Source organism: Rattus rattus, chromosome 9, assembly GCF_011064425.1.
Source record: "Rattus rattus isolate New Zealand chromosome 9, Rrattus_CSIRO_v1, whole genome shotgun sequence".
NCBI lineage: Eukaryota > Metazoa > Chordata > Mammalia > Rodentia > Muridae > Rattus > Rattus rattus.
Window position 1 is genome coordinate 66,240,029 of NC_046162.1, and position 17,344 is coordinate 66,257,372.

Below are 17,344 nucleotides of genomic sequence, written 5' to 3' on the forward strand. Positions count from 1 at the left end.
GCGATTGCTCCGTGCTTAGGCGCGCAAGGGACCCTGTGGGAGGCGTTGTGTGTGACTAACGTACTCCACTCAAGGACCCCGGTGCTAGGATTTACCCCGTCGCCATGAGCTACATCAACCTGCCCACCGTGCTGCCCATCTCCCCCAGCAAGACTCGGGGGCAGATCCAGGTGCGGGGTCTGGGTGGGATCGGGTGGTGGGTGGTGAGGGGTGTGCAAGGGGAAACCCCGTAAGATGACTTCTCTTCTAGGTGATTCTCGGGCCAATGTTCTCAGGGAAAAGGTAATGAATGAATGCGCCTTCGGGGCGGTGGGTCTCCCTCTCTCCACAGACCCTGGCTCTCCTTTCCCACCTCCCCCATCTTTCCAGAGGCCTCTGACTAGGCGGAAAAGGCCGCTCCACCTCTGAGCTTACTTTCCCGCCCAAAATCCTCTTTGCTGGCTTCCTGGCTTTCTGCCTCCCTCCCGCCCAAGCCTCTTCTCTCAGGGAACCCTATTTTGCTGAAGCGGATCACATCGGGGTACAATTGAAAACACTCAGTCCACATCCCCAGGAGCCCACCGGACTCCCAAGTGTGTCCCTTGGGAGTTGGGCACCTTTTCCAAGACATTTTCCTTATGCATTCCCCGTGCGAGCTCTCCTAAAGACTTGGAGCCCAATTAACTCTCTGAGGTGAGGGTCTGACCTCTGGAAGTCCCACCCCGAGTAACACCCCCCCACACACACACACACTACTCGGGGTTACTTTGCTTTATTTTTTACTTTGTTTTAACTTTTTTAACTCAGAATCTTTTTATGTGGCCCAAGCTAGTTCCGCTTGCCTCCTCATCTCTTGTGCTGGGATTATAGGGGTGCATCACCACACCAGGCACCCCACTCTTCTTGAACGGCCTGGTGTCACCTCACTTTTGTCCCTCACCTGAGGGTGAGGCCGAAGCTCGAGACCTGGGGCCCAGAAGCAAGCTCTGGCGATTCTGTCAAAGAAGTTCATTCATTATAAATGGAAATTTGTTCAGAACAGCATGTGGTGAACGCGTGCTGTTCCGGCTGTTCGGCTGCCCCACACTAGGTGGCGGTGGCAGCCCGAGTTTGGCTCGGGCCTCATCTTGCCTGGTTACTCTTGCAGCACGGAGCTGATGAGGAGAGTGAGGCGTTTCCAGATCGCCCAGTACAAGTGCCTGGTCATCAAGTATGCCAAAGACACGCGCTATAGCAACAGCTTCTCCACACATGACCGGTCAGTCCTGCCCCCTTGATCCTGCCCTGCGGGAACCCCTAAGGCACAGGGCACACCTTCGCGTGCATCAGGGCTGGGGTAGAGAAGGGATGGGCTGCGCTTCGCCTCTAATGGATAGGGATGAGGGCTCAAAGCATGGGAGAACCTGGGTTCCACTTGGGTAGAGGCTGCAGCAACCTTGACTCCAGAGGTTCTTTCCCCCTCTTGAGTTGGCTTTCTGTCATCAGGTAGCTGTCATCATTCCCACTTGTGTGTCTACCAGCCCTAGCACTGAACACTTGTCTCTGCTGCTGAAGGGAAAATTTGGGGATTCGTGCTCTGAGGCACTCTTTTCTGAGTATCCTGGACTCAACCCAGAGTCGAAGTCTGACCGTGAGGCTGGGGTAGCCCCTCAGGGTGGCTGGAGCCTGGACCGAGGGTGAACAGCCTGGAGCTGTAGGAACAGGTCTCTGAAGCAGAACAGGAAGCGGAGCGGAGAATAACCAGGACTTGGAGTTGGGTCGGGAACTCTAGCCGTGGTTCCTGGCAGGCGCGGTGCTGAGATCTTTACTTCTCTGTCTCTGTAACCATGGTGTCCAGCACACAGGATGGGATGAGCATCCAGGAGGGCCGAAAGCAGGGACGGAGGCAGCAGAGTGTCGGCCACAGCCGGCCTGTTGCCTGTCCTCCCTTGTCTGCTCTACTAGGGGAGGGAAGAGAGAACTTCAGATTCATGAGTATTGTGTTGTGCACACATGTGTCCGTACACACGCGTTCAGAGGACAGCCTCAGGTTGTAAGTTCTGGGTTCCAAACTCATTGGTCATACTTTTCAGTTTTGTTTTGTTTTTTTTTTTTTTTTTGAGACAAGATCTCTCTAGACCCATGGTTGCCCCAGAACTCTCTCTCTCTCTCTGTAGACCTGGTTGACCTTGAACTCACAGAGAACCGCCTGCCTCCGCCTTGCCGAACCCCTGGGATCAAAGTCGTGGCCACCACACCTGGCCCAGTATACTCTCCCAGCAAGGCCTTTACACATTCAGACATCTCAATCCTGCTTTTGATTTGTTTGGTTTTTTTATTATTATTTTTTCTTGCATATGGGTATTTTGTTGTTGTAGATCTGCAAACTACTTGCTTGCCTGGTGCCCTTGGAGATTCCCCACGACAGGAATTGGAGATCATTGTAAGCTGCCCCATGGTTGGTTCCTCTGCAAGGATAGCACCCGATCCTATCTCTCCAACCTTGAGACAGGTCTCTTGTAGCCTAGCTGGGTTGTAACTTGTGACCTCCCCTCCTCTTCCTCCTGGGATTACAGGCAAGCAATCCCACACCCAGCCCGCACCCCCATCGGCTCTATATAGATAAACGGATTGCAGACATGTTTGGTTACACCCAACTTCCCAGATCTTAAGATTGTGGGGTAATAAGTAGGCCTGGGAGGTTCTTTTGTTTGTAAGGACACCACTGCACGCTGTTGCCTGTGTTTTGGGAAAGAGCTTTCTCTGAGTTTGTTTCTAAAAACGAGGCAGAAACCACAGGGAGAAGGCGCTGGGTGCAGCCCAGCATTCCACTCCTTAGAGAGCAGAGAGGTTCCTGGCATCCTTTAATGGTGTTCTGGAGCATGTCCAACCTGGCCTTCAGAGGCCAGGGTGGGTTCTTCCTTCCTGGGAAGCGGTCCACAGTAAGACTGTGAGCAGAGGCTTCACAGCCTGACTCTGCCCGCAGCCAGCCACATGGCGTGCAGAGTCCTCCAGTCTGTGGAGATCGATGAATAGAACCGGGTTCCAGAGCATCGCTCTGCTGTCTGGTTTCCAGGACGCTCCTTATCCTGGGCTGCTCGGGGCAAATCCACAGGCCTGTGACAGTCTCCCTTCCCTGGGCACTGCACTCTTGCTTCTGTGGGCTGGAGAGGTGGCTAATAAGAGTACTTGGTCTTACCAAGGAGGACCCAGGTTCCATTCCAAGCACACACTTGATGGCTCACGACCGTAAGCGACTCCAGCTCCAGAAGTTCTAACACCCTCTTCTGACCTCCGAGGGCGCCAGACGTACACACGGTACACAGGGTACACAGATGTACACGCAGGGAAACCGCTAATCCTGTGACTAAATTATTTAAATTTTCCCCGGTGTGACTTACACTTTTAATTCTAGCTAGCACTTGTTGGGCAGAGGCAGAGTATGGGGCCAGCCTGGTCTACAGAGAGACCTTGACTCAAATGAGTTGTTTTGCTTTGTCTTTTGGTACTAAGGGATAGAACCTCAGGCAGAAGCCACCGGGTACTCTGCCTCTAGGCTACAAATTATATTTTATGATGGCAGTGACATATGTTAATATCTCAGTTTATTTATTTTGAATTAAGAAAAACATATATATATGTATATGTATATGTATATATATGGATTTTGCTGCTCAGAGTATCATGTCCCCTGAGGACTGTCCCTCATGAAACACTTGGGTGGCTCCGTAGTTGAGAGCTTATGTAGTGTATATAGCTGATTGTCTGGAAGGTAAGTTTTTGGACTGTTTTGTTTCTTGTGGGGGAGGGTAACTTGTTCGGGGTTTAGATTTTGGTGTGCACATTGGTTTTTGAAGCATTCCATAGCCCAGGCTGACTTGGAACTTTACTTGCTTGGAGCTCCTGAGTGTTTCAGTTACAGCGCGGGTGTATTCCCATGCTCACTGTCAACCTCGTGGCGTGGCTTGGTTAGCGGCCTGCTCTCTCTCCTGTTCTCAGAGGCCTTGGGCCTTTCCTGATAACCCTAGTACCTAGGCCAGGTACCACATGTCCTGTTGAATAAGAACTGGAGTCGGGTTGAAGAGATGGCTCAGTGGTTAAGAGCACTGACTGCTCTTCCAGAGGTCCTGAGTTCAAATCCCAGCGACCACATGGTGGCTCACAGCCATCTGTAATGGGATCTGATGCCCTCTTCTGGTGTGTCTGAGGACAGCTACAGTGTACTTATACATAATTAATAAATAAGCCTTTTTTTTTAAAAGAACTTTGGGGTCTTTGTTGACCTTAGTAGCAGACACTACCCATATTCAGTTGAGGGAGGTAAGCTGTAATAACTGGTTTTCTGAACAAGGCCTGTTTTCTGGTTCTTTTTTTTTTTTTTTTCGGAGCTGGGGACCGAACCCAGGGCCTTGCGCTTCCTAGGCAAGCGCTCTACCCCTGAGCTAAATCCCCAACTGAACAAGGCCTGTATTCCCCGTTCCTCCCCCCATAGAAGCCTCGGGAACAACACCTCAGGCTGCTCTGTGGGAACGCCACAGTAGCACTCTCATCCGGGCGCCTGTGGCCTTGCTCATCCTCTGGCCTTATCTTCCCAGGAACACCATGGATGCACTGCCGGCCTGCATGCTCAAGGATGTGGCCCAGGAGGCCTTGGGTGTGGCTGTCATTGGCATCGATGAAGGGCAGTTTGTAAGTTAGCTTGCGGCACAACCCCTACCCACCCCTGGCCCTTCATGCCCTGCAGGCTCAGAAGTTCCCTTCATCTTTTCAGAAAGATGGGTCATTGACTTGTCTTTACTGGTGTGTGGATCCCCTTGCCTGTGTGCATATTGTCATTTGGGTGGCTAGGGTTGCTTTTGCCAAAGTAGCTATGAGGGAGAGAGCTCCAGTCTTGGCCTCGTTGGTGGCCAGACCTCCAGTCCTTTGACCCCAGCCTTGCTTTGGTCTGGGGGTTTGTTTGTGGGGTTTTATTCTTCTTTGGGAGGTGGTGTTTGTTTCCAGGATATGCTCTGACTGGGGTGGGAATTGTGTCTTTCATGGTCTTAAACACCACCCCCAACCCTCACCCCCACCATGCTTTGGAAGTTTGGCCATTGCTAGCAGTAGAAGTCCTCCAGTGAGGGCCCGGGCGGGGCTGGCAGAGCACCCGCCTAGTTGAGTACAAGGCCCAGCCCAGCATGGCATGAACTGGACAAGCTGGAATGCCTCTGGGTCTAGCACCAGAGATGAAGGCGGGGTTCAGTTCAAAGTATCATTGGCTCTGTGTAGCCAGTTTGGAGTCAGCCTGGGCTCCAAGAGGGCCTGCAACCAAGTAGGGCCTCGCCACACCTACTTCATTGCCAGTTAAAGGCTGTCTGTATCCGGTCCACCAGAGAGAATGAGGACAGAGGCCTAACAAACCACACTCTAAAACTTGACATCATAGACGTTGTCAAAAGTATTTGTTGATGGGTGATGAGGTGATGCTGTGATCCCCATACTTGGGAGACTAAGGCAGGAGGAGGGTCAGGAGTTCAAAGCCAGCTTTAGCTATAGAGGAGACCTTGTCTTAAATCAAAAATAGGGCCAGTGAGATGGCTCAGTGGGTAAAGAAGCTTGCTGCACAGCCTGGAGGCCCAAGTTCAATCCCTAGAACCCACGAAAGGGAAAGAGCAGGAAACCACCTCCTCAGAGTTATCCTCTGACTTCCACGTGTGAGCGCCCACCTCCCATGTATCATATGTGATGATAGACATTGTAAAACGGTAATGGCTGGAGAGCAGGCTCGGTTGTTGAGAGCACTTGCTCACTTTGCAAGTGACCGGATTTGTTCCCAGCACTCACACTGGGCAGTTCATAGCCACTTACAGCTCCAGCCCAGGACCTCTCCCGGCCTGTGTGGGCATCTACACATATGCAGGTCCTCATACCCTCATGGATAGACATGTACACATGACTTTTTTAAATTTTAAAAATAGTGGTCACATAAAGATGGCGTGATGTCCCGAGCAAGCAGCCTATGACAACATAATAAACCACTCAATGGAAAATGAGTCCTGTGGCAGCAAGAGGCTTGTTCACAATCCTGGATGGTGGCCCTGGGTGGCCTGGGGTTTGGGCCAGAGGCTCTGTATCACTTGATGACTTTCTGCTAGACTTTGCTGTGGCTCTCTGGCCGCCCATCAGTCTTACACTCTACCCTGGAAGGAGAGAGGCTGTTTGGGTTTAGTGGAGGAATGTTCTAATCTGTCCCTTGTGTGCCCCCGACCCCCAGGATAGAATGAGAACGCTCTGGCCGTGATACCCTCGTCATGCTCTTGGCATCTGTCCATCCATTTGGACATGCCTGATCTGTTTTGTTCTCAGAGGTAAACCTTGGGAGTGCAATGGCTGTGCAGACGTTGACTTAGGACACAGTTTCCCCCCTCAGGCCTGAGGCAGTGGCCTGCTTACTACCTGTGCTCTCCTGGTGTTCCCAGAGGCCCAGCCGCACTCCCTAGGCACTACCTTCTTTTCTTTCTTTCTTTCTTTCTTCCTTTCTTTCTTTCTTTCTTTCTTTCTTTCTTTCTTTTTTAAAGATTTGTTTATTTATTCACTGTAGCTGTCTTCATGCACACCAGAAGAGGGCATCAGATCCCGTTACAGATAGTTGTGAGCCGCCATGTGGTTGCTGGGAATTGAACTCAGGACCTCTGGAAGAGCAGTCAGTGCTCTTAACCGCTGAGCCATCTCTCCAGCCCACTACCTTCTTTTCTTAACTCTTCCTGGTCTACCCAGGTCTGGCACCAGCCTACCAGTCGCCCCAACCCTCTTCCCCATCCTAACCTATAGGAGAGATTTACTTCTATGCACCCCACCCCCACCCCACCTTATGATTAAGGAAAACGAGTTCATTTAGTGGCTACTTGGAGTTTTGGGGTGGGGTCTTGCTTTGTGGTCCGGGCTAGATTAGAACTCGGGCCCCTGAGTGCTGGTATTGTGTAGTCATGGGCCCTCGCACAGGCTACAGTGAGTATTCAGTGTGCACTGTATAAACAACACAATTCTTGTGTGCTTCCGCCCCAGACTCTAGACCCTGCTCCTTACTAAGTTCAGGATCTCCCCGTGGTAAAACAAGGAGATCGCCCTTCCTTCCTGTGTCCTCGGACAGTGGGTAGAGGGTCCTGTAGGGTCCCGGAGCCAGAGCTGAGGACATAGAGCTTCCCGTGTGTTCATTCACCAGAAGCAGGGCCCACAGCTTCTGGGCAAGATTAGAAGCTTGCATCGTTAAGAACTTGGTTTCCCTTCTTTTTGACGCAGTAATGACAGGCTCAATGTAGGACACAGCAGGAGCACACCAGACAAAGGAGGCTTGCCACTTCAGTGTCTTTGAACCAGAAACTACCAGGAATGCCCTGCGAGCCAACATTGTGGGTTCTAAAGCCTGCCACGGGGCAAACACTAGTCGTGGAACAGTGGCCCTCCGGGAGGGGACAGGGCTCCTTTTGGCGGTAGGGTGGTGCTTGTTTGATTGCTTCTGGCATAGACTGCACCTGCTTTGTCAGTGGTCACGTGAGACTGAGGAAGGGTCTTTATTCATGCGGCCAGGGTGCCTGCCTTGCCTGGTGTTGGCCCAAGAGATTATGTTCAGCCAGTGCCAGGACTCTGATGAATGCCAGTCAAGCCTGGACGCTTCTAATTATACACGTGTGTTTTTATAGAGTAAGCCATGTCACATGCTGTGACTATTGTGGGAATGGCTGAGTCCAGGGACCAATCGCATCCATTCCAAGTTTCTGCCCTTTGGCTGCGGCATTCTAAGTCTGGAGATAAATCTGGAGCTTCCAGCTCACCTCCGTTGAAAGACTAAAACTGAGAGGGACCGTGGAAGAAGAGAAACGTTAGAACATTAAGGTGTAGGGCAGGGATATGTTCAAGAAAAGGTCCAAGAACCAGGCAGGCAGGAGATTGCTTTGCAACCCAGGCCAGCCTGGGTTGCACAGCAATAACCAATCAAAAGCGAGAGACAGAAGGGATGGGGAGACAGTTCTGTCAGTGAGGGAGACCCTGGCTCTGCAGGCATGAGTGCCTGAGTTTGGGTCCCTAGCACCCGTGTACAACACTGGGTATAGCCACATGTCCATAATCCCAGTGTGAGGAAGGCAGAGGCAGGCAGGCCCCTGGAGCTCCCTGACTAGGCAGCCCAGCCCAATCGCTGTGCTCCAGATTCAGTAAGAGACCCAGCTCAGAAACAAACTGGAAGCGCCAGGCTCATAGCATAGGCCTTTAATCTGAGAGCTTCAGGGGCAGAGGCAAGTAGATCTCTTGAGTTCAGGCTAACCTGGTCTACACCCGTGCTGTGAAAGGGGAGGCTGGCCTGAGAGACAGTGGAAGGCGGAGGGCAGCTATCCCTGCCAACCTGCTTATGTACGCCTTGTACTTCTCATTACCAAGAGTCCCCCTCCTTCCCTCCCTTCCTCCCTCCAGCTGTCCATGGGGGCTGAAAGTGCATGTGTGCATGTGAGGGTGGGTGCCTGCAGATGCCAAAGGAGGACATTAGCTGTCCTTGCATCTGGAGTTACAGATGGTTTGTAAGCTATCTGTTGTGGGTGCTGGGAATTGAATTCTAGTTATCTATAAGAACAAGCCATGCTTGGAACCCCTGAACCATCTCTCCAGCCCTGGCTTATTTTAACTTCCTAATCCTTCTACCTTTAAAGTAGTGGTATTGTGTTGGACACCTTGTCTGGTTCATTTGATATGGGGGTAGGGGATGGGGGTGGAGCCAAGGGCTTCATGCACACTGTTTAAGCTGTTCAACCCCAGGGGGGTCTCGACCCACTAGTTGAGAACTGCTGTTCCAGCCTCTCTGGTATGTAGAGGCCTCTGTGGGCCAGCCCTGGGTAGCAGAGGGCATGCAGGTGGGATGTTTCACAGGAGTGGCAGTGCGGTCTGATCTCCGGCTCTGGGCCTACCTGTGTGCTTGGATCCCTCACCGTCTTCATGAGGCCCTTGCTCAGGACGGCTCACTTCATCCTCTCTGAACTTTCCTAGTTCCCTGACATTGTGGATTTCTGTGAAATGATGGCCAATACAGGCAAGACAGTGATTGTGGCGGCGCTGGACGGAACCTTCCAGAGGAAGGTAAAGATGTCTGACCCATGGCAGCGGTCTTGAGAGGGGAGACAGCATGCAAGGTCTCCCCCTGCAGCTCTCTAGTGAAGCAGGACCAGTAAAGTCTGATGTTGCTGAATCATGGGGTTTAAAAGAGAAGCGTTGGGCTGGGGGCAGCCCAGGCTGTAACACACTTGCCTTGCACACAGGCTTGCGTCAGTTCCGCAGAACTCCCTCCACACGCATACACATGTGAACACAGGCAGGAGGGAAGTGCCTGGCTAACACTTTTGCTGTCCTGTGTAGGCTTTCGGCAGCATCTTGAACCTGGTGCCCTTGGCCGAGAGTGTGGTGAAGCTCACCGCCGTGTGCATGGAGTGCTTTCGAGAAGCTTCCTACACCAAGAGGCTGGGCCTGGAGAAAGAGGTATCTCCTTGTGCTTCTGCCCACGGAGTGGGGTGGGCTTAGGCTTTGGCTTCTGAGTCCTGCCCTCACACGCCTCTCCTACCAGGTGGAGGTGATTGGCGGAGCGGACAAGTACCACTCTGTGTGCCGCCTGTGCTACTTTAAGAAGTCTTCAGCCCAGACTGCAGACAACAAAGAGAACTACCCAGTGCTGGGGCAGCCTGGAGAGATCCCGGCTGTCAGGAAGCTCTTTGCCCCTCAGCAAATCCTACAGTGTAACTCTGCCAACTGAGGGGACCCGGGGCCTGCCAGCTCCTTCCCCAGGTTGGACTCCCAGAGAGCAGGGGAAGGGGCGGGGCCTGCCATTCCTACTGGACATTGCGCCTTGGCTTATCTGCTTGTTGAAACCTTTCTTAGTTCCCTTCTTATAATGGTTGTGAGCCCCCAACCCAACGCTTCTCTCTTAAACCCCGTGATTCAGGCAACATCATACTTTACTGGTCCTGCTTCACTAGAGAGCTGCATGGGGAGACCTTGCTGGAAATTGAACTTGGGACCTCTGGAAGAGCGGTCAGTCCTCTTAACCCCTGAGCTATCATTCCAGCACCTTTAGCTCCCTTCTTGGTTGCCAAGACACCTCAGCACAGACTGGAGCCCAGACCCTGCCTGGTGGCTCGGGTCTCACATTCAGCCAAAGGTGAGAACAGAGCCACCCAGCATTGTGACATTGGTGGTGCTAGCTTCTTCCTTGTTGGTGGCTTTCACTGCTGGGTTTCCGTCTCAGCCCCACACTTTACCAAGGCTCTAGCCCTCTCACAGCTCTCCCATATATGTATCCCTTGACCCCTACTGCCATTATAGCTCCAATCCCTCTCTGCTCAGCTCTCAGTAAGCCAAGGGAGTATGTTTCTTGTGCCCCATTACTTATAACTTACTTAGCCTGGGTTTCCCTAAATCTTGCAACTAGCACCCACATGACTTGGGGGTAGAAATTTCTTCTGTAGTACTAATGGCCTCCACCACAGCCCAAGAGGAACAGTCACCCACATTTCTATCTGGTTGGTTTGGGGACAAAAATGGCAAAGGCACCTGCCAGGAGAGTCAGGAGATGGTGTTTCTAGCTGGCACGGGAGGTCAGGTTTTGTGAGACAGATACTTGATAGATTGAGTTGAGGAAACGGCTCAGATGGCCTTGGAAAATGGGCAGGGTGACACTTGAGGACCAGAGACCTGGGTCTAAGGTGTGGGGTGCTGCTGGTGCCTTGCCCAGCTGCTCAAGGCGTGCTCTCCAGAGGAGGCCCACAGCTCGGAGCCCGGCCTGTCAGTTTATACTTCAGATTTTGAAAGACGCGGCCAGCGGCTCTCCACAGCCCCATTATTGCACAAGAGTTTACCTCAGGGGCATGGCTGCTTCCTGACAGAGATGGGTCCACTCCCTGCCAAGTCCCTGGAAGGTGTCAAGAGGGGCCAGAGTCAACCTCAGAGGGGCAACACCCAGGGGCCCCTGGCAGGCATCGGAAACCTGGCCAGCTGTCCAGAACAATCCGCCTCACAAGCTGTCATGGTGGCTGTTTTAGGATGCAGTAGAAGGCAGTGTGCAGACTGAGACCCCACTAGGGAAGCTGCCACCCCAAACTTAAAGAACATGGTCTAACTGGGCATGGTGGTCTGCAGCTTTACCCAGCACTCAACCACATGTTGGCTCCCACCCATCTGTAAGGGGATTCAATGCTTCTTCTTGTGAATATAAATAAAACAAAAATAAATCTTTAAAAAAAAAAAAACCATGGTGTAGAACTAGAACCATGTTGAGGCAGGAGGATTGCCTCAAGTTGGGGATTTACCTGAGTTACACAGTGAGATGCTGCTCTAGCCAAGCATGCACCATAGGCCTGGGCTATGCAGATATCATCTTTGAAAGGATGGGAGCCCAGCATGAAGTCCAGGGTTTGACAACCAGCACTTGGAGAAGGTCAGAGCTTCACCCTCGGCTGTGTAAGTTGGAGGCCTTGTCTCAAAGCAATGCATCCAAAGTATCTACCCCTAGCCTGAGACGCCACCAAGTACAACAGGCTGAGAAAAACGTTTATTCCATCTTCAAACTCGTCTACAGAACTGAGGGCAGGGCTGTCCCCACCAAGTCTCGGTACATTCAGTGCAGGGGCTCCTGCCCTCCCCACTAGTATCTAACAGCTGCTTGGGAATATTTACATAAAGCCAGGTGCTGTCTCCGGGCAAGTTCTGTCCTTCTGCCAGGGGTAGGAGCAAGAAAGGAGTGGTATCTCGTCCCTCTGCCCGCCCCACAGCTGTCAGGCAGGCAGCCTGGGGACGGTTGGCACAGTGGTGACCCCAGAAGACACAGCAGTGAGCATAGAACCCAGACGAAGCTGGGTCCTGAACCTGAGTGAGGAAGTGGGGAGCCGAGCACTGAGGAGACAGGTAGCACAAGGATCCCCGAGTTTGTCTTTGGAGAAAAAAAAGTTGGGGCTCCCGAGGCCTCCAGCTGTGGGGAAAGTGGCATGTGTCAAAAACTGCAGCGGGCACCTGCTTCTGGCTCTGATGGGGTTCAGTGTTATTAAAAGCAACGCGGAGCTGAGCGTACGGCTGGATGGCAGCGCTGGCTAAGCAATCCAAGGCCCTGGGTTCCATTTACAGTACTGGGGTGGGGGATAAGGCCTAGTAAAACCCTCTCCTCAAAGATGCCCTTGAGGATCAGGCGGGTGGCGGTGAAGCCCCTCTGGGCATGGGCACTTCAGGTGTGCAGAAAGGCACGGACTCGGGCTGTCAACTGTAACAGGCAAGGGACTACAGTTCTGGACAGCAAACCTTGAGAGATCCAGGGTGGAGGGGCGGCCCCACCAAGCACCCTCCTGCCTCTTTGTCCCTGGCTGCTCAGTACACTGGGGGAGGCTGGTAGCCCTCAGTAGTCTCCACATTCTGGGTGAAGGGCGGCTGCTGGTAGTTTTCCACCGAGGCACTAGGGTAGGAGGCGTAGGCTGTGGTGGGGTCCGGCGTGGGGTCCACATAGTTCTGAATGAAGGCATCCACTCCAGCCTTGTAACGCTGGTAGGCCAGGGAGGCCAGCACACCCTGTGGGTGGGTTGGGGGAGAGCCAAGGTGTGGGCAGGGCAAGGGACCTCAGTGTTCACCCAATCCTCCACTGCCTTCCCCGGTCCACCTACCCAGGAGAAGATGGAGAAGAAACTGAAGGTGATGGCAGCCCGGGCTGAGTCTGCTCCCACCAACACGTCATCAGGTTTGGTGGCTGCCCACTGGTTGGTCAGAAAGCAGAAACCGACAAACCACAGGAAGGTCCAGAGAGCTAGGGAAATAACAAGGGAGAGGTGGCCTCAGCGATGGACCAGATCCCCAGGATCCAGGAGGGACACAGAGGACTCTCCCAGGGCCTTGAGCTGTGCAACCTATAGAAGCAGAGGGATGTGAGAGTAAGGGGTCAGCTAAGTGGGGTTGATGAGCCCAGAAACCTGATGCCATCCTCACCCTTCTGTCCCAACACCCTTGAATTTCTGAAGCCAGAAAGCTTTGTGTGCCATCCCAGGGTACCGGGGACCTAGGAGAAGCCTCAGGTAAGGTTCATGACCCTCAGCTGCTGTCAGCAGCCCCTCCCAGCAGCACCAAGGGCTCAGTCATGAAGCCCCGGTATACCAGTGCCATGGGCATACCTGAGAAGAGCAGGTCACCAATGACCAGATACTTGCGGTCAGTGGCATTGCTTATCTGAGAGAAAAACGCATCCACCACAAGGAAGAAGGCTGAGGCCAGGAAGGCCAGCACCCCAATGGCACTGCCGTAGCGGCAGGCATCTTCGTTCCGGTTGAACACACAGTGTAGCTGATCAGATGAGTGAAGGTTGATGTAGCCCTCGCCGAAGATGCAGGAGAATACGATCAAGGCCAAGACCTGGGGAAGAGGAGATTCTGTGGGCAGTGGCAGACGCATGTGGGCCATATCCTGTACAGAGACCCCTGTTAGGGCCTAGAGAGGAGGGTCCTGGTAGGACAGGGTATCTCTTGTCTCCCTGCTGATGTCCTCATCTGAGGCTGTTGCTTCAACCCCTTCTGGACTCATGGGACAGAGTGATAGGGGGCTGGGGACAGAATGGGCTATTTATTCTGAGAAGGGGCTATCCCTTAGCTGCCTGACTCATTCAGGGTAGTGATTAAGAACAAAGAAAAATCTACCCGTCTCCATTTTGTATGAGATTAATTTTTTGTTGTTGATTGGGGGGAGGGGTGTTGGTTTGGTTTTTTTGTTTGTTTGTGATGAAGGGGTCTCATTTAGCTGTGTAACTCAGGATGATTCCTGATCCTCCTGCCTCCACCTCCCAATGCTAGGATAACCATGTGCCTGCTCGGGTCTCCCCCTCCCCTATCCTATCCTATCCTGATCGCTGGCAACTTTTTTTTTTTTTTTTTTTTTCAGAGCTGGGGACCGAACGCTTGCTAGGCAAGCGCTCTACCACTGAGCTAAATCCCCAACCCCGATCGCTGGCAACTTTAACCCAGGGCTTCACACTTGCTAGGCAAGTGCACCACCACGGACCTACATTTTTAGTCCTTGAGGTTGTGTGTGTGTAAGTTTCTTGTTGTTGTTGTTGTTGTTGTTTTTGATGGTTCTGTCTTGTTTTTGGATACAGGGCCTCATCAGGTACCAATGCCTGTCCTGGAATTCAGGGAGCTTGCCTCTGCCTCCAGAAGAGAATGCTGGGAGTCAATGCCTGTGCCACCACACCTCCCGCTTGGTTGTTTGAAGATAGACTCTCAGTCTGGAGAGGTGGCTCACAGTTAAGAGCACTGACTGCTCTTGCAGGGGACCTGGACACCCACGTATTAGCTCATAAACCACCTGTGACTCCAATTCCAGGGGACAAGATAACCACCTTCCGACTCTGAATGCCAGGCACGCAAGTGGTATGCCTTCATACAGGCAAACACTCATACCCATGAAATAAAAATAAAAAGAATAAAAAAAAGACAGGATCTCACTCTGGTTCAGGCTGGCCTGAAGTTCGTGACAATCCTGCCTCAGCCTCCTCAGTGCTGAGATACTGGGTTGAGCCACCACAACCCACTTGGATGAGTTTTAAACAAGATGGGCCACAAAGTCACGGAGGCGAAACTCAAAGCGTTTCATCCAACGTTCACCGCAACACCCTCACTCAAGTCAACTCTACAGCATAGACCAACGTCTTCCAGAACACCCTTCAACAGCAGTCCTGCTCCCTATGGCAAGAGACTCCCCAGCTAGCCAGCCTTCTCCCTACAAGGACTTCCGGCTTCTGTGGCACGTCGGCCCTTCCCCTCCAGAGAACTACAACTCTCCAGCTCCACACTGGTTCCCCTCAGAACAAGGTTCTTGGGGTGATCAGATCCACAGATCTGTGAGCCAGGGCAGAGGTGGGAAACTCACCAGCAGAGACTGCCCAAAGTTTGGTAGGCAGCCCCTTTGGCATTTCGCCTCCTCCCTACACCCTAAGGCCACTGCCAAGCCCACGTGAACGCGGCAGATGCAACTGAGTCTGTGGGCACCTGGCTGCCTCCAGACTCGCAGGACAAGAGCGATCCTGCCGGGACGCTCTCAATAGGGCCGTGCAACTGACAGTCACAAGCCCCACCCCTAGCTGCGGATGAAGCCGGAACTCCAGGACTGGGTGCAGAGTCTGGGTCAGGACTCCTGGCACTGCCATCCTGACTGACAGGGTACAACCCAGGACGGAGTCGCTAGACTCCACCGCTAGGCTGGGAGGCTCCGGGGAGCCAGGGCACCTCCAAGGCTCCAGGCCCAGGTACTCTGGGTGCAGTGGGGCCACCCTCAATCTGGCAGCTAAAACCTCTGCGTTCAGTATTTTCGTCCCAAGATCTAGAAAGCCGTCCTGCACCCTGGTAGAGGGCTCGCCCCGCTCCGGGGGGAGGGAGTGCGTTCTGGTGTGTGAGCAGACTGTGGCCAGCCTCTGAGAGGGAAGGAAACCCTCCTTAGGGGCGCCGGACCAATCCCCCTCCTTGCACCCCACGTGGCTTCAGAAAGTCCCTTCCAGGTGAATTCCCTAGGCTGGGAGTCGCGGCGTGCCGGCCACCTGCTGCGGCGTGCCCCTCTCCGGCCCCTCCCACTGCCAGCAGGGCGACAGGCCTGCCTCCCCGGAGCACCTCGGGGACGTCCCGCACCAGAGTGGCCCGGACGAGTGGTCGAGGGTGCGGCGGGGCCCGGCCCCGAGTGGGAGAGACAAGGTCCAGAGCCACGCAGTGTAACAGACGACAGGACGCACCGGCTGGAGGGGACAGAGACGCGGAGGGGCGCGAGGCCCCGCGCTCTCCGCCAGGCCCCGGACGCGCGGCCGCCGCCACCTGTTGCGCTCCGCCGCTGGCGGCCCAGGGCCCCTGTACCCGGGACGCGCGGCTCCGGGTCCTCTCCTGTCGACTCACCATGCTCACGAGGCGCGTCACCACCTGAGGCTGGGACACATAGCGCCGCAGGTCGAAGGAGCCGCCCGCGTTGGCCGCGCCATAGGCCCCGCTCTCCATGTCGCCGTCGCCGCCGAGCCGCGGATGGCCGGGAACCAGCCGGATTGCCCCGCCCCGTTCAGCCCCGCCCATGGAGGCGTGGCCGCCCGCCGATGGGCGTGGCCAACAGCCGGGAACTCGGGCCGAGTACCCCTCTGTACTGTGCTGGAAGTTGGCCGGAACTTGAAGCTGCACCTGAGGTTCAAGGGGGAGGAAAAGCTCACCCCTGGGAAATCAGTCCTACCAAGTTCAACCAGAAAGGACCAGAGAGTCCCCAGGAAGAGACATCGTCGGCGGCCTCCACTTTACACTTACACAGTGCCCTGGTGAGGGTCCTCTTTCGTAAACCCTCCAGACACCCAAATCCCACCAATCCAGAACCCAGGCTCATAAATACCTAGGCGTCACCATTCTGCTCCAGGCCAAAGGACTAGGGCATAAATTCTTGCCTAGCACGTCAGAGGCTCCCGGGTTCCTCTCTGGACTACAATATTAATAAATATGGCCCCCACCATTTTGGTTACTCTTCGCTCTGGAGCTAAGCCTGGGATAGAGTGAAGGACAGTCCTTTACCCACTCTTCCTGAACCTGCCAGACAAAAGGTTCTGAAGGGCAGAGTGCCTGCACATCTCTAAACTTCAAGATCACATGCTGCAGGGAACCTGGTGGTTGTCTCAGGAGGAGAAAGAGGGCAGGAGAATAAGGAATTCAAGACCAGACTGAGCTATCTGAGATCCTGTCTCAGAACAAGCTCGCACACTCTAAGGAATGTAATTTTAAAAATTAAAACAAATAAAAAATTAAAACATTGGTTCACAGAACCCAGCTCCTCCCCCACCCCCGCTCCCACCCCCACCCCCACTTCCCCAAATAACGTCTGAAGACGTTGTGTGTCAACCCAGGGCCCCACATTGACTGCCAAGAAGCCCCCAGACACCCTTATGTTGACAACATGAATTTGTTGCCAAGGGAACCATGACTGTTGAGGTGTAGAGGGTTGAGAAGTGAGGAGGGGAGACACAGAATGGAGTTGACAAGATGATGTTACCATAGTCACGTCAATGGATAAAGAATGAGACAGATACACCTCAGTAATGAGAGGGGCTGGACAGTAAGGGGGCTGAGGCAGAAACCTGCGCCACCAGAAGGAGTGTCACTGGGGAGAAGACAGGAGTAGGCACAAGAGGGGCCGTGCCTTCTAATAATCTATCAGCACTCTCGCCACACGCACAGAGAGTGTGACAAGCTGCTGGTAGGTGAGCCCAGGGCTACTCCTTGCCATCCTAAAATCTGTCCATGTGGGTCATGAGTGTTTGATGAAGGAGTCCTGACTATCAGGACTCTCTCTCTCTCTCTCTCTCTCTCTCTCTCTCTCTCTCTCTCTCTCCCTC

The 17,344-nt window shown here is 53.6% G+C and overlaps 2 protein-coding genes across 3 annotated transcripts; one reads left to right on the forward strand and one right to left on the reverse strand.

The window, feature by feature from the left end:
• The first annotated feature begins 12 nt into the window (after nt 1-12).
• Tk1 (thymidine kinase 1) lies at nt 13-11,205 on the forward strand. Its single transcript, XM_032912310.1, has 7 exons — nt 13-170; nt 251-282; nt 1,127-1,237; nt 4,554-4,647; nt 8,971-9,060; nt 9,337-9,456; nt 9,542-11,205. Exons 1-7 carry the CDS (start codon nt 105-107, stop codon nt 9,725-9,727), a joined length of 699 nt encoding a protein of 232 aa, XP_032768201.1. The 5' UTR covers nt 13-104; the 3' UTR covers nt 9,728-11,205.
• A 294-nt stretch (nt 11,206-11,499) lies between these two features.
• Syngr2 (synaptogyrin 2) lies at nt 11,500-16,029 on the reverse strand. Of its 2 annotated transcripts, XM_032912311.1 has the most exons (4): nt 15,876-16,027; nt 13,119-13,356; nt 12,618-12,757; nt 11,500-12,525 (listed from the first exon to the last, which is right to left on the reverse strand). In XM_032912311.1, exons 1-4 carry the CDS (start codon nt 15,972-15,974, stop codon nt 12,328-12,330), a joined length of 675 nt encoding a protein of 224 aa, XP_032768202.1. In that variant the 5' UTR covers nt 15,975-16,027; the 3' UTR covers nt 11,500-12,327. The 2 variants fall into 2 exon arrangements, with proteins under 2 accessions (XP_032768202.1, XP_032768203.1); XM_032912312.1 differs by lacking the exon at nt 12,618-12,757 and having other exon boundaries at nt 12,301-12,525; nt 15,876-16,029.
• Nucleotides 16,030-17,344: the final 1,315 nt, after the last annotated feature.

Bases quoted from the DNA above. Each gene is read 5' to 3' on its own strand.
- Syngr2 (XM_032912311.1), bottom strand. From the start codon at position 15,974: ATGGAGAGCGGGGCCTATGGCGCGGCCAACGCGGGCGGCTCCTTCGAC. The intron at 12,758-13,118 runs GTATGCCCATGG...TTATTTCCCTAG, and splicing joins TGGTGACCTGCTCTTCTCAG to CTCTCTGGACCTTCCTGTGG. The intron at 12,526-12,617 runs GTAGGTGGACCG...ACCCACCCACAG, and splicing joins TCTTCTCCATCTTCTCCTGG to GGTGTGCTGGCCTCCCTGGC.
- Tk1 (XM_032912310.1), top strand. From the start codon at position 105: ATGAGCTACATCAACCTGCCCACCGTGCTGCCCATCTCCCCCAGCAAG. The intron at 283-1,126 runs GTAATGAATGAA...TTACTCTTGCAG, and splicing joins CCAATGTTCTCAGGGAAAAG to CACGGAGCTGATGAGGAGAG. The intron at 9,061-9,336 runs GTAAAGATGTCT...TGTCCTGTGTAG, and splicing joins ACGGAACCTTCCAGAGGAAG to GCTTTCGGCAGCATCTTGAA.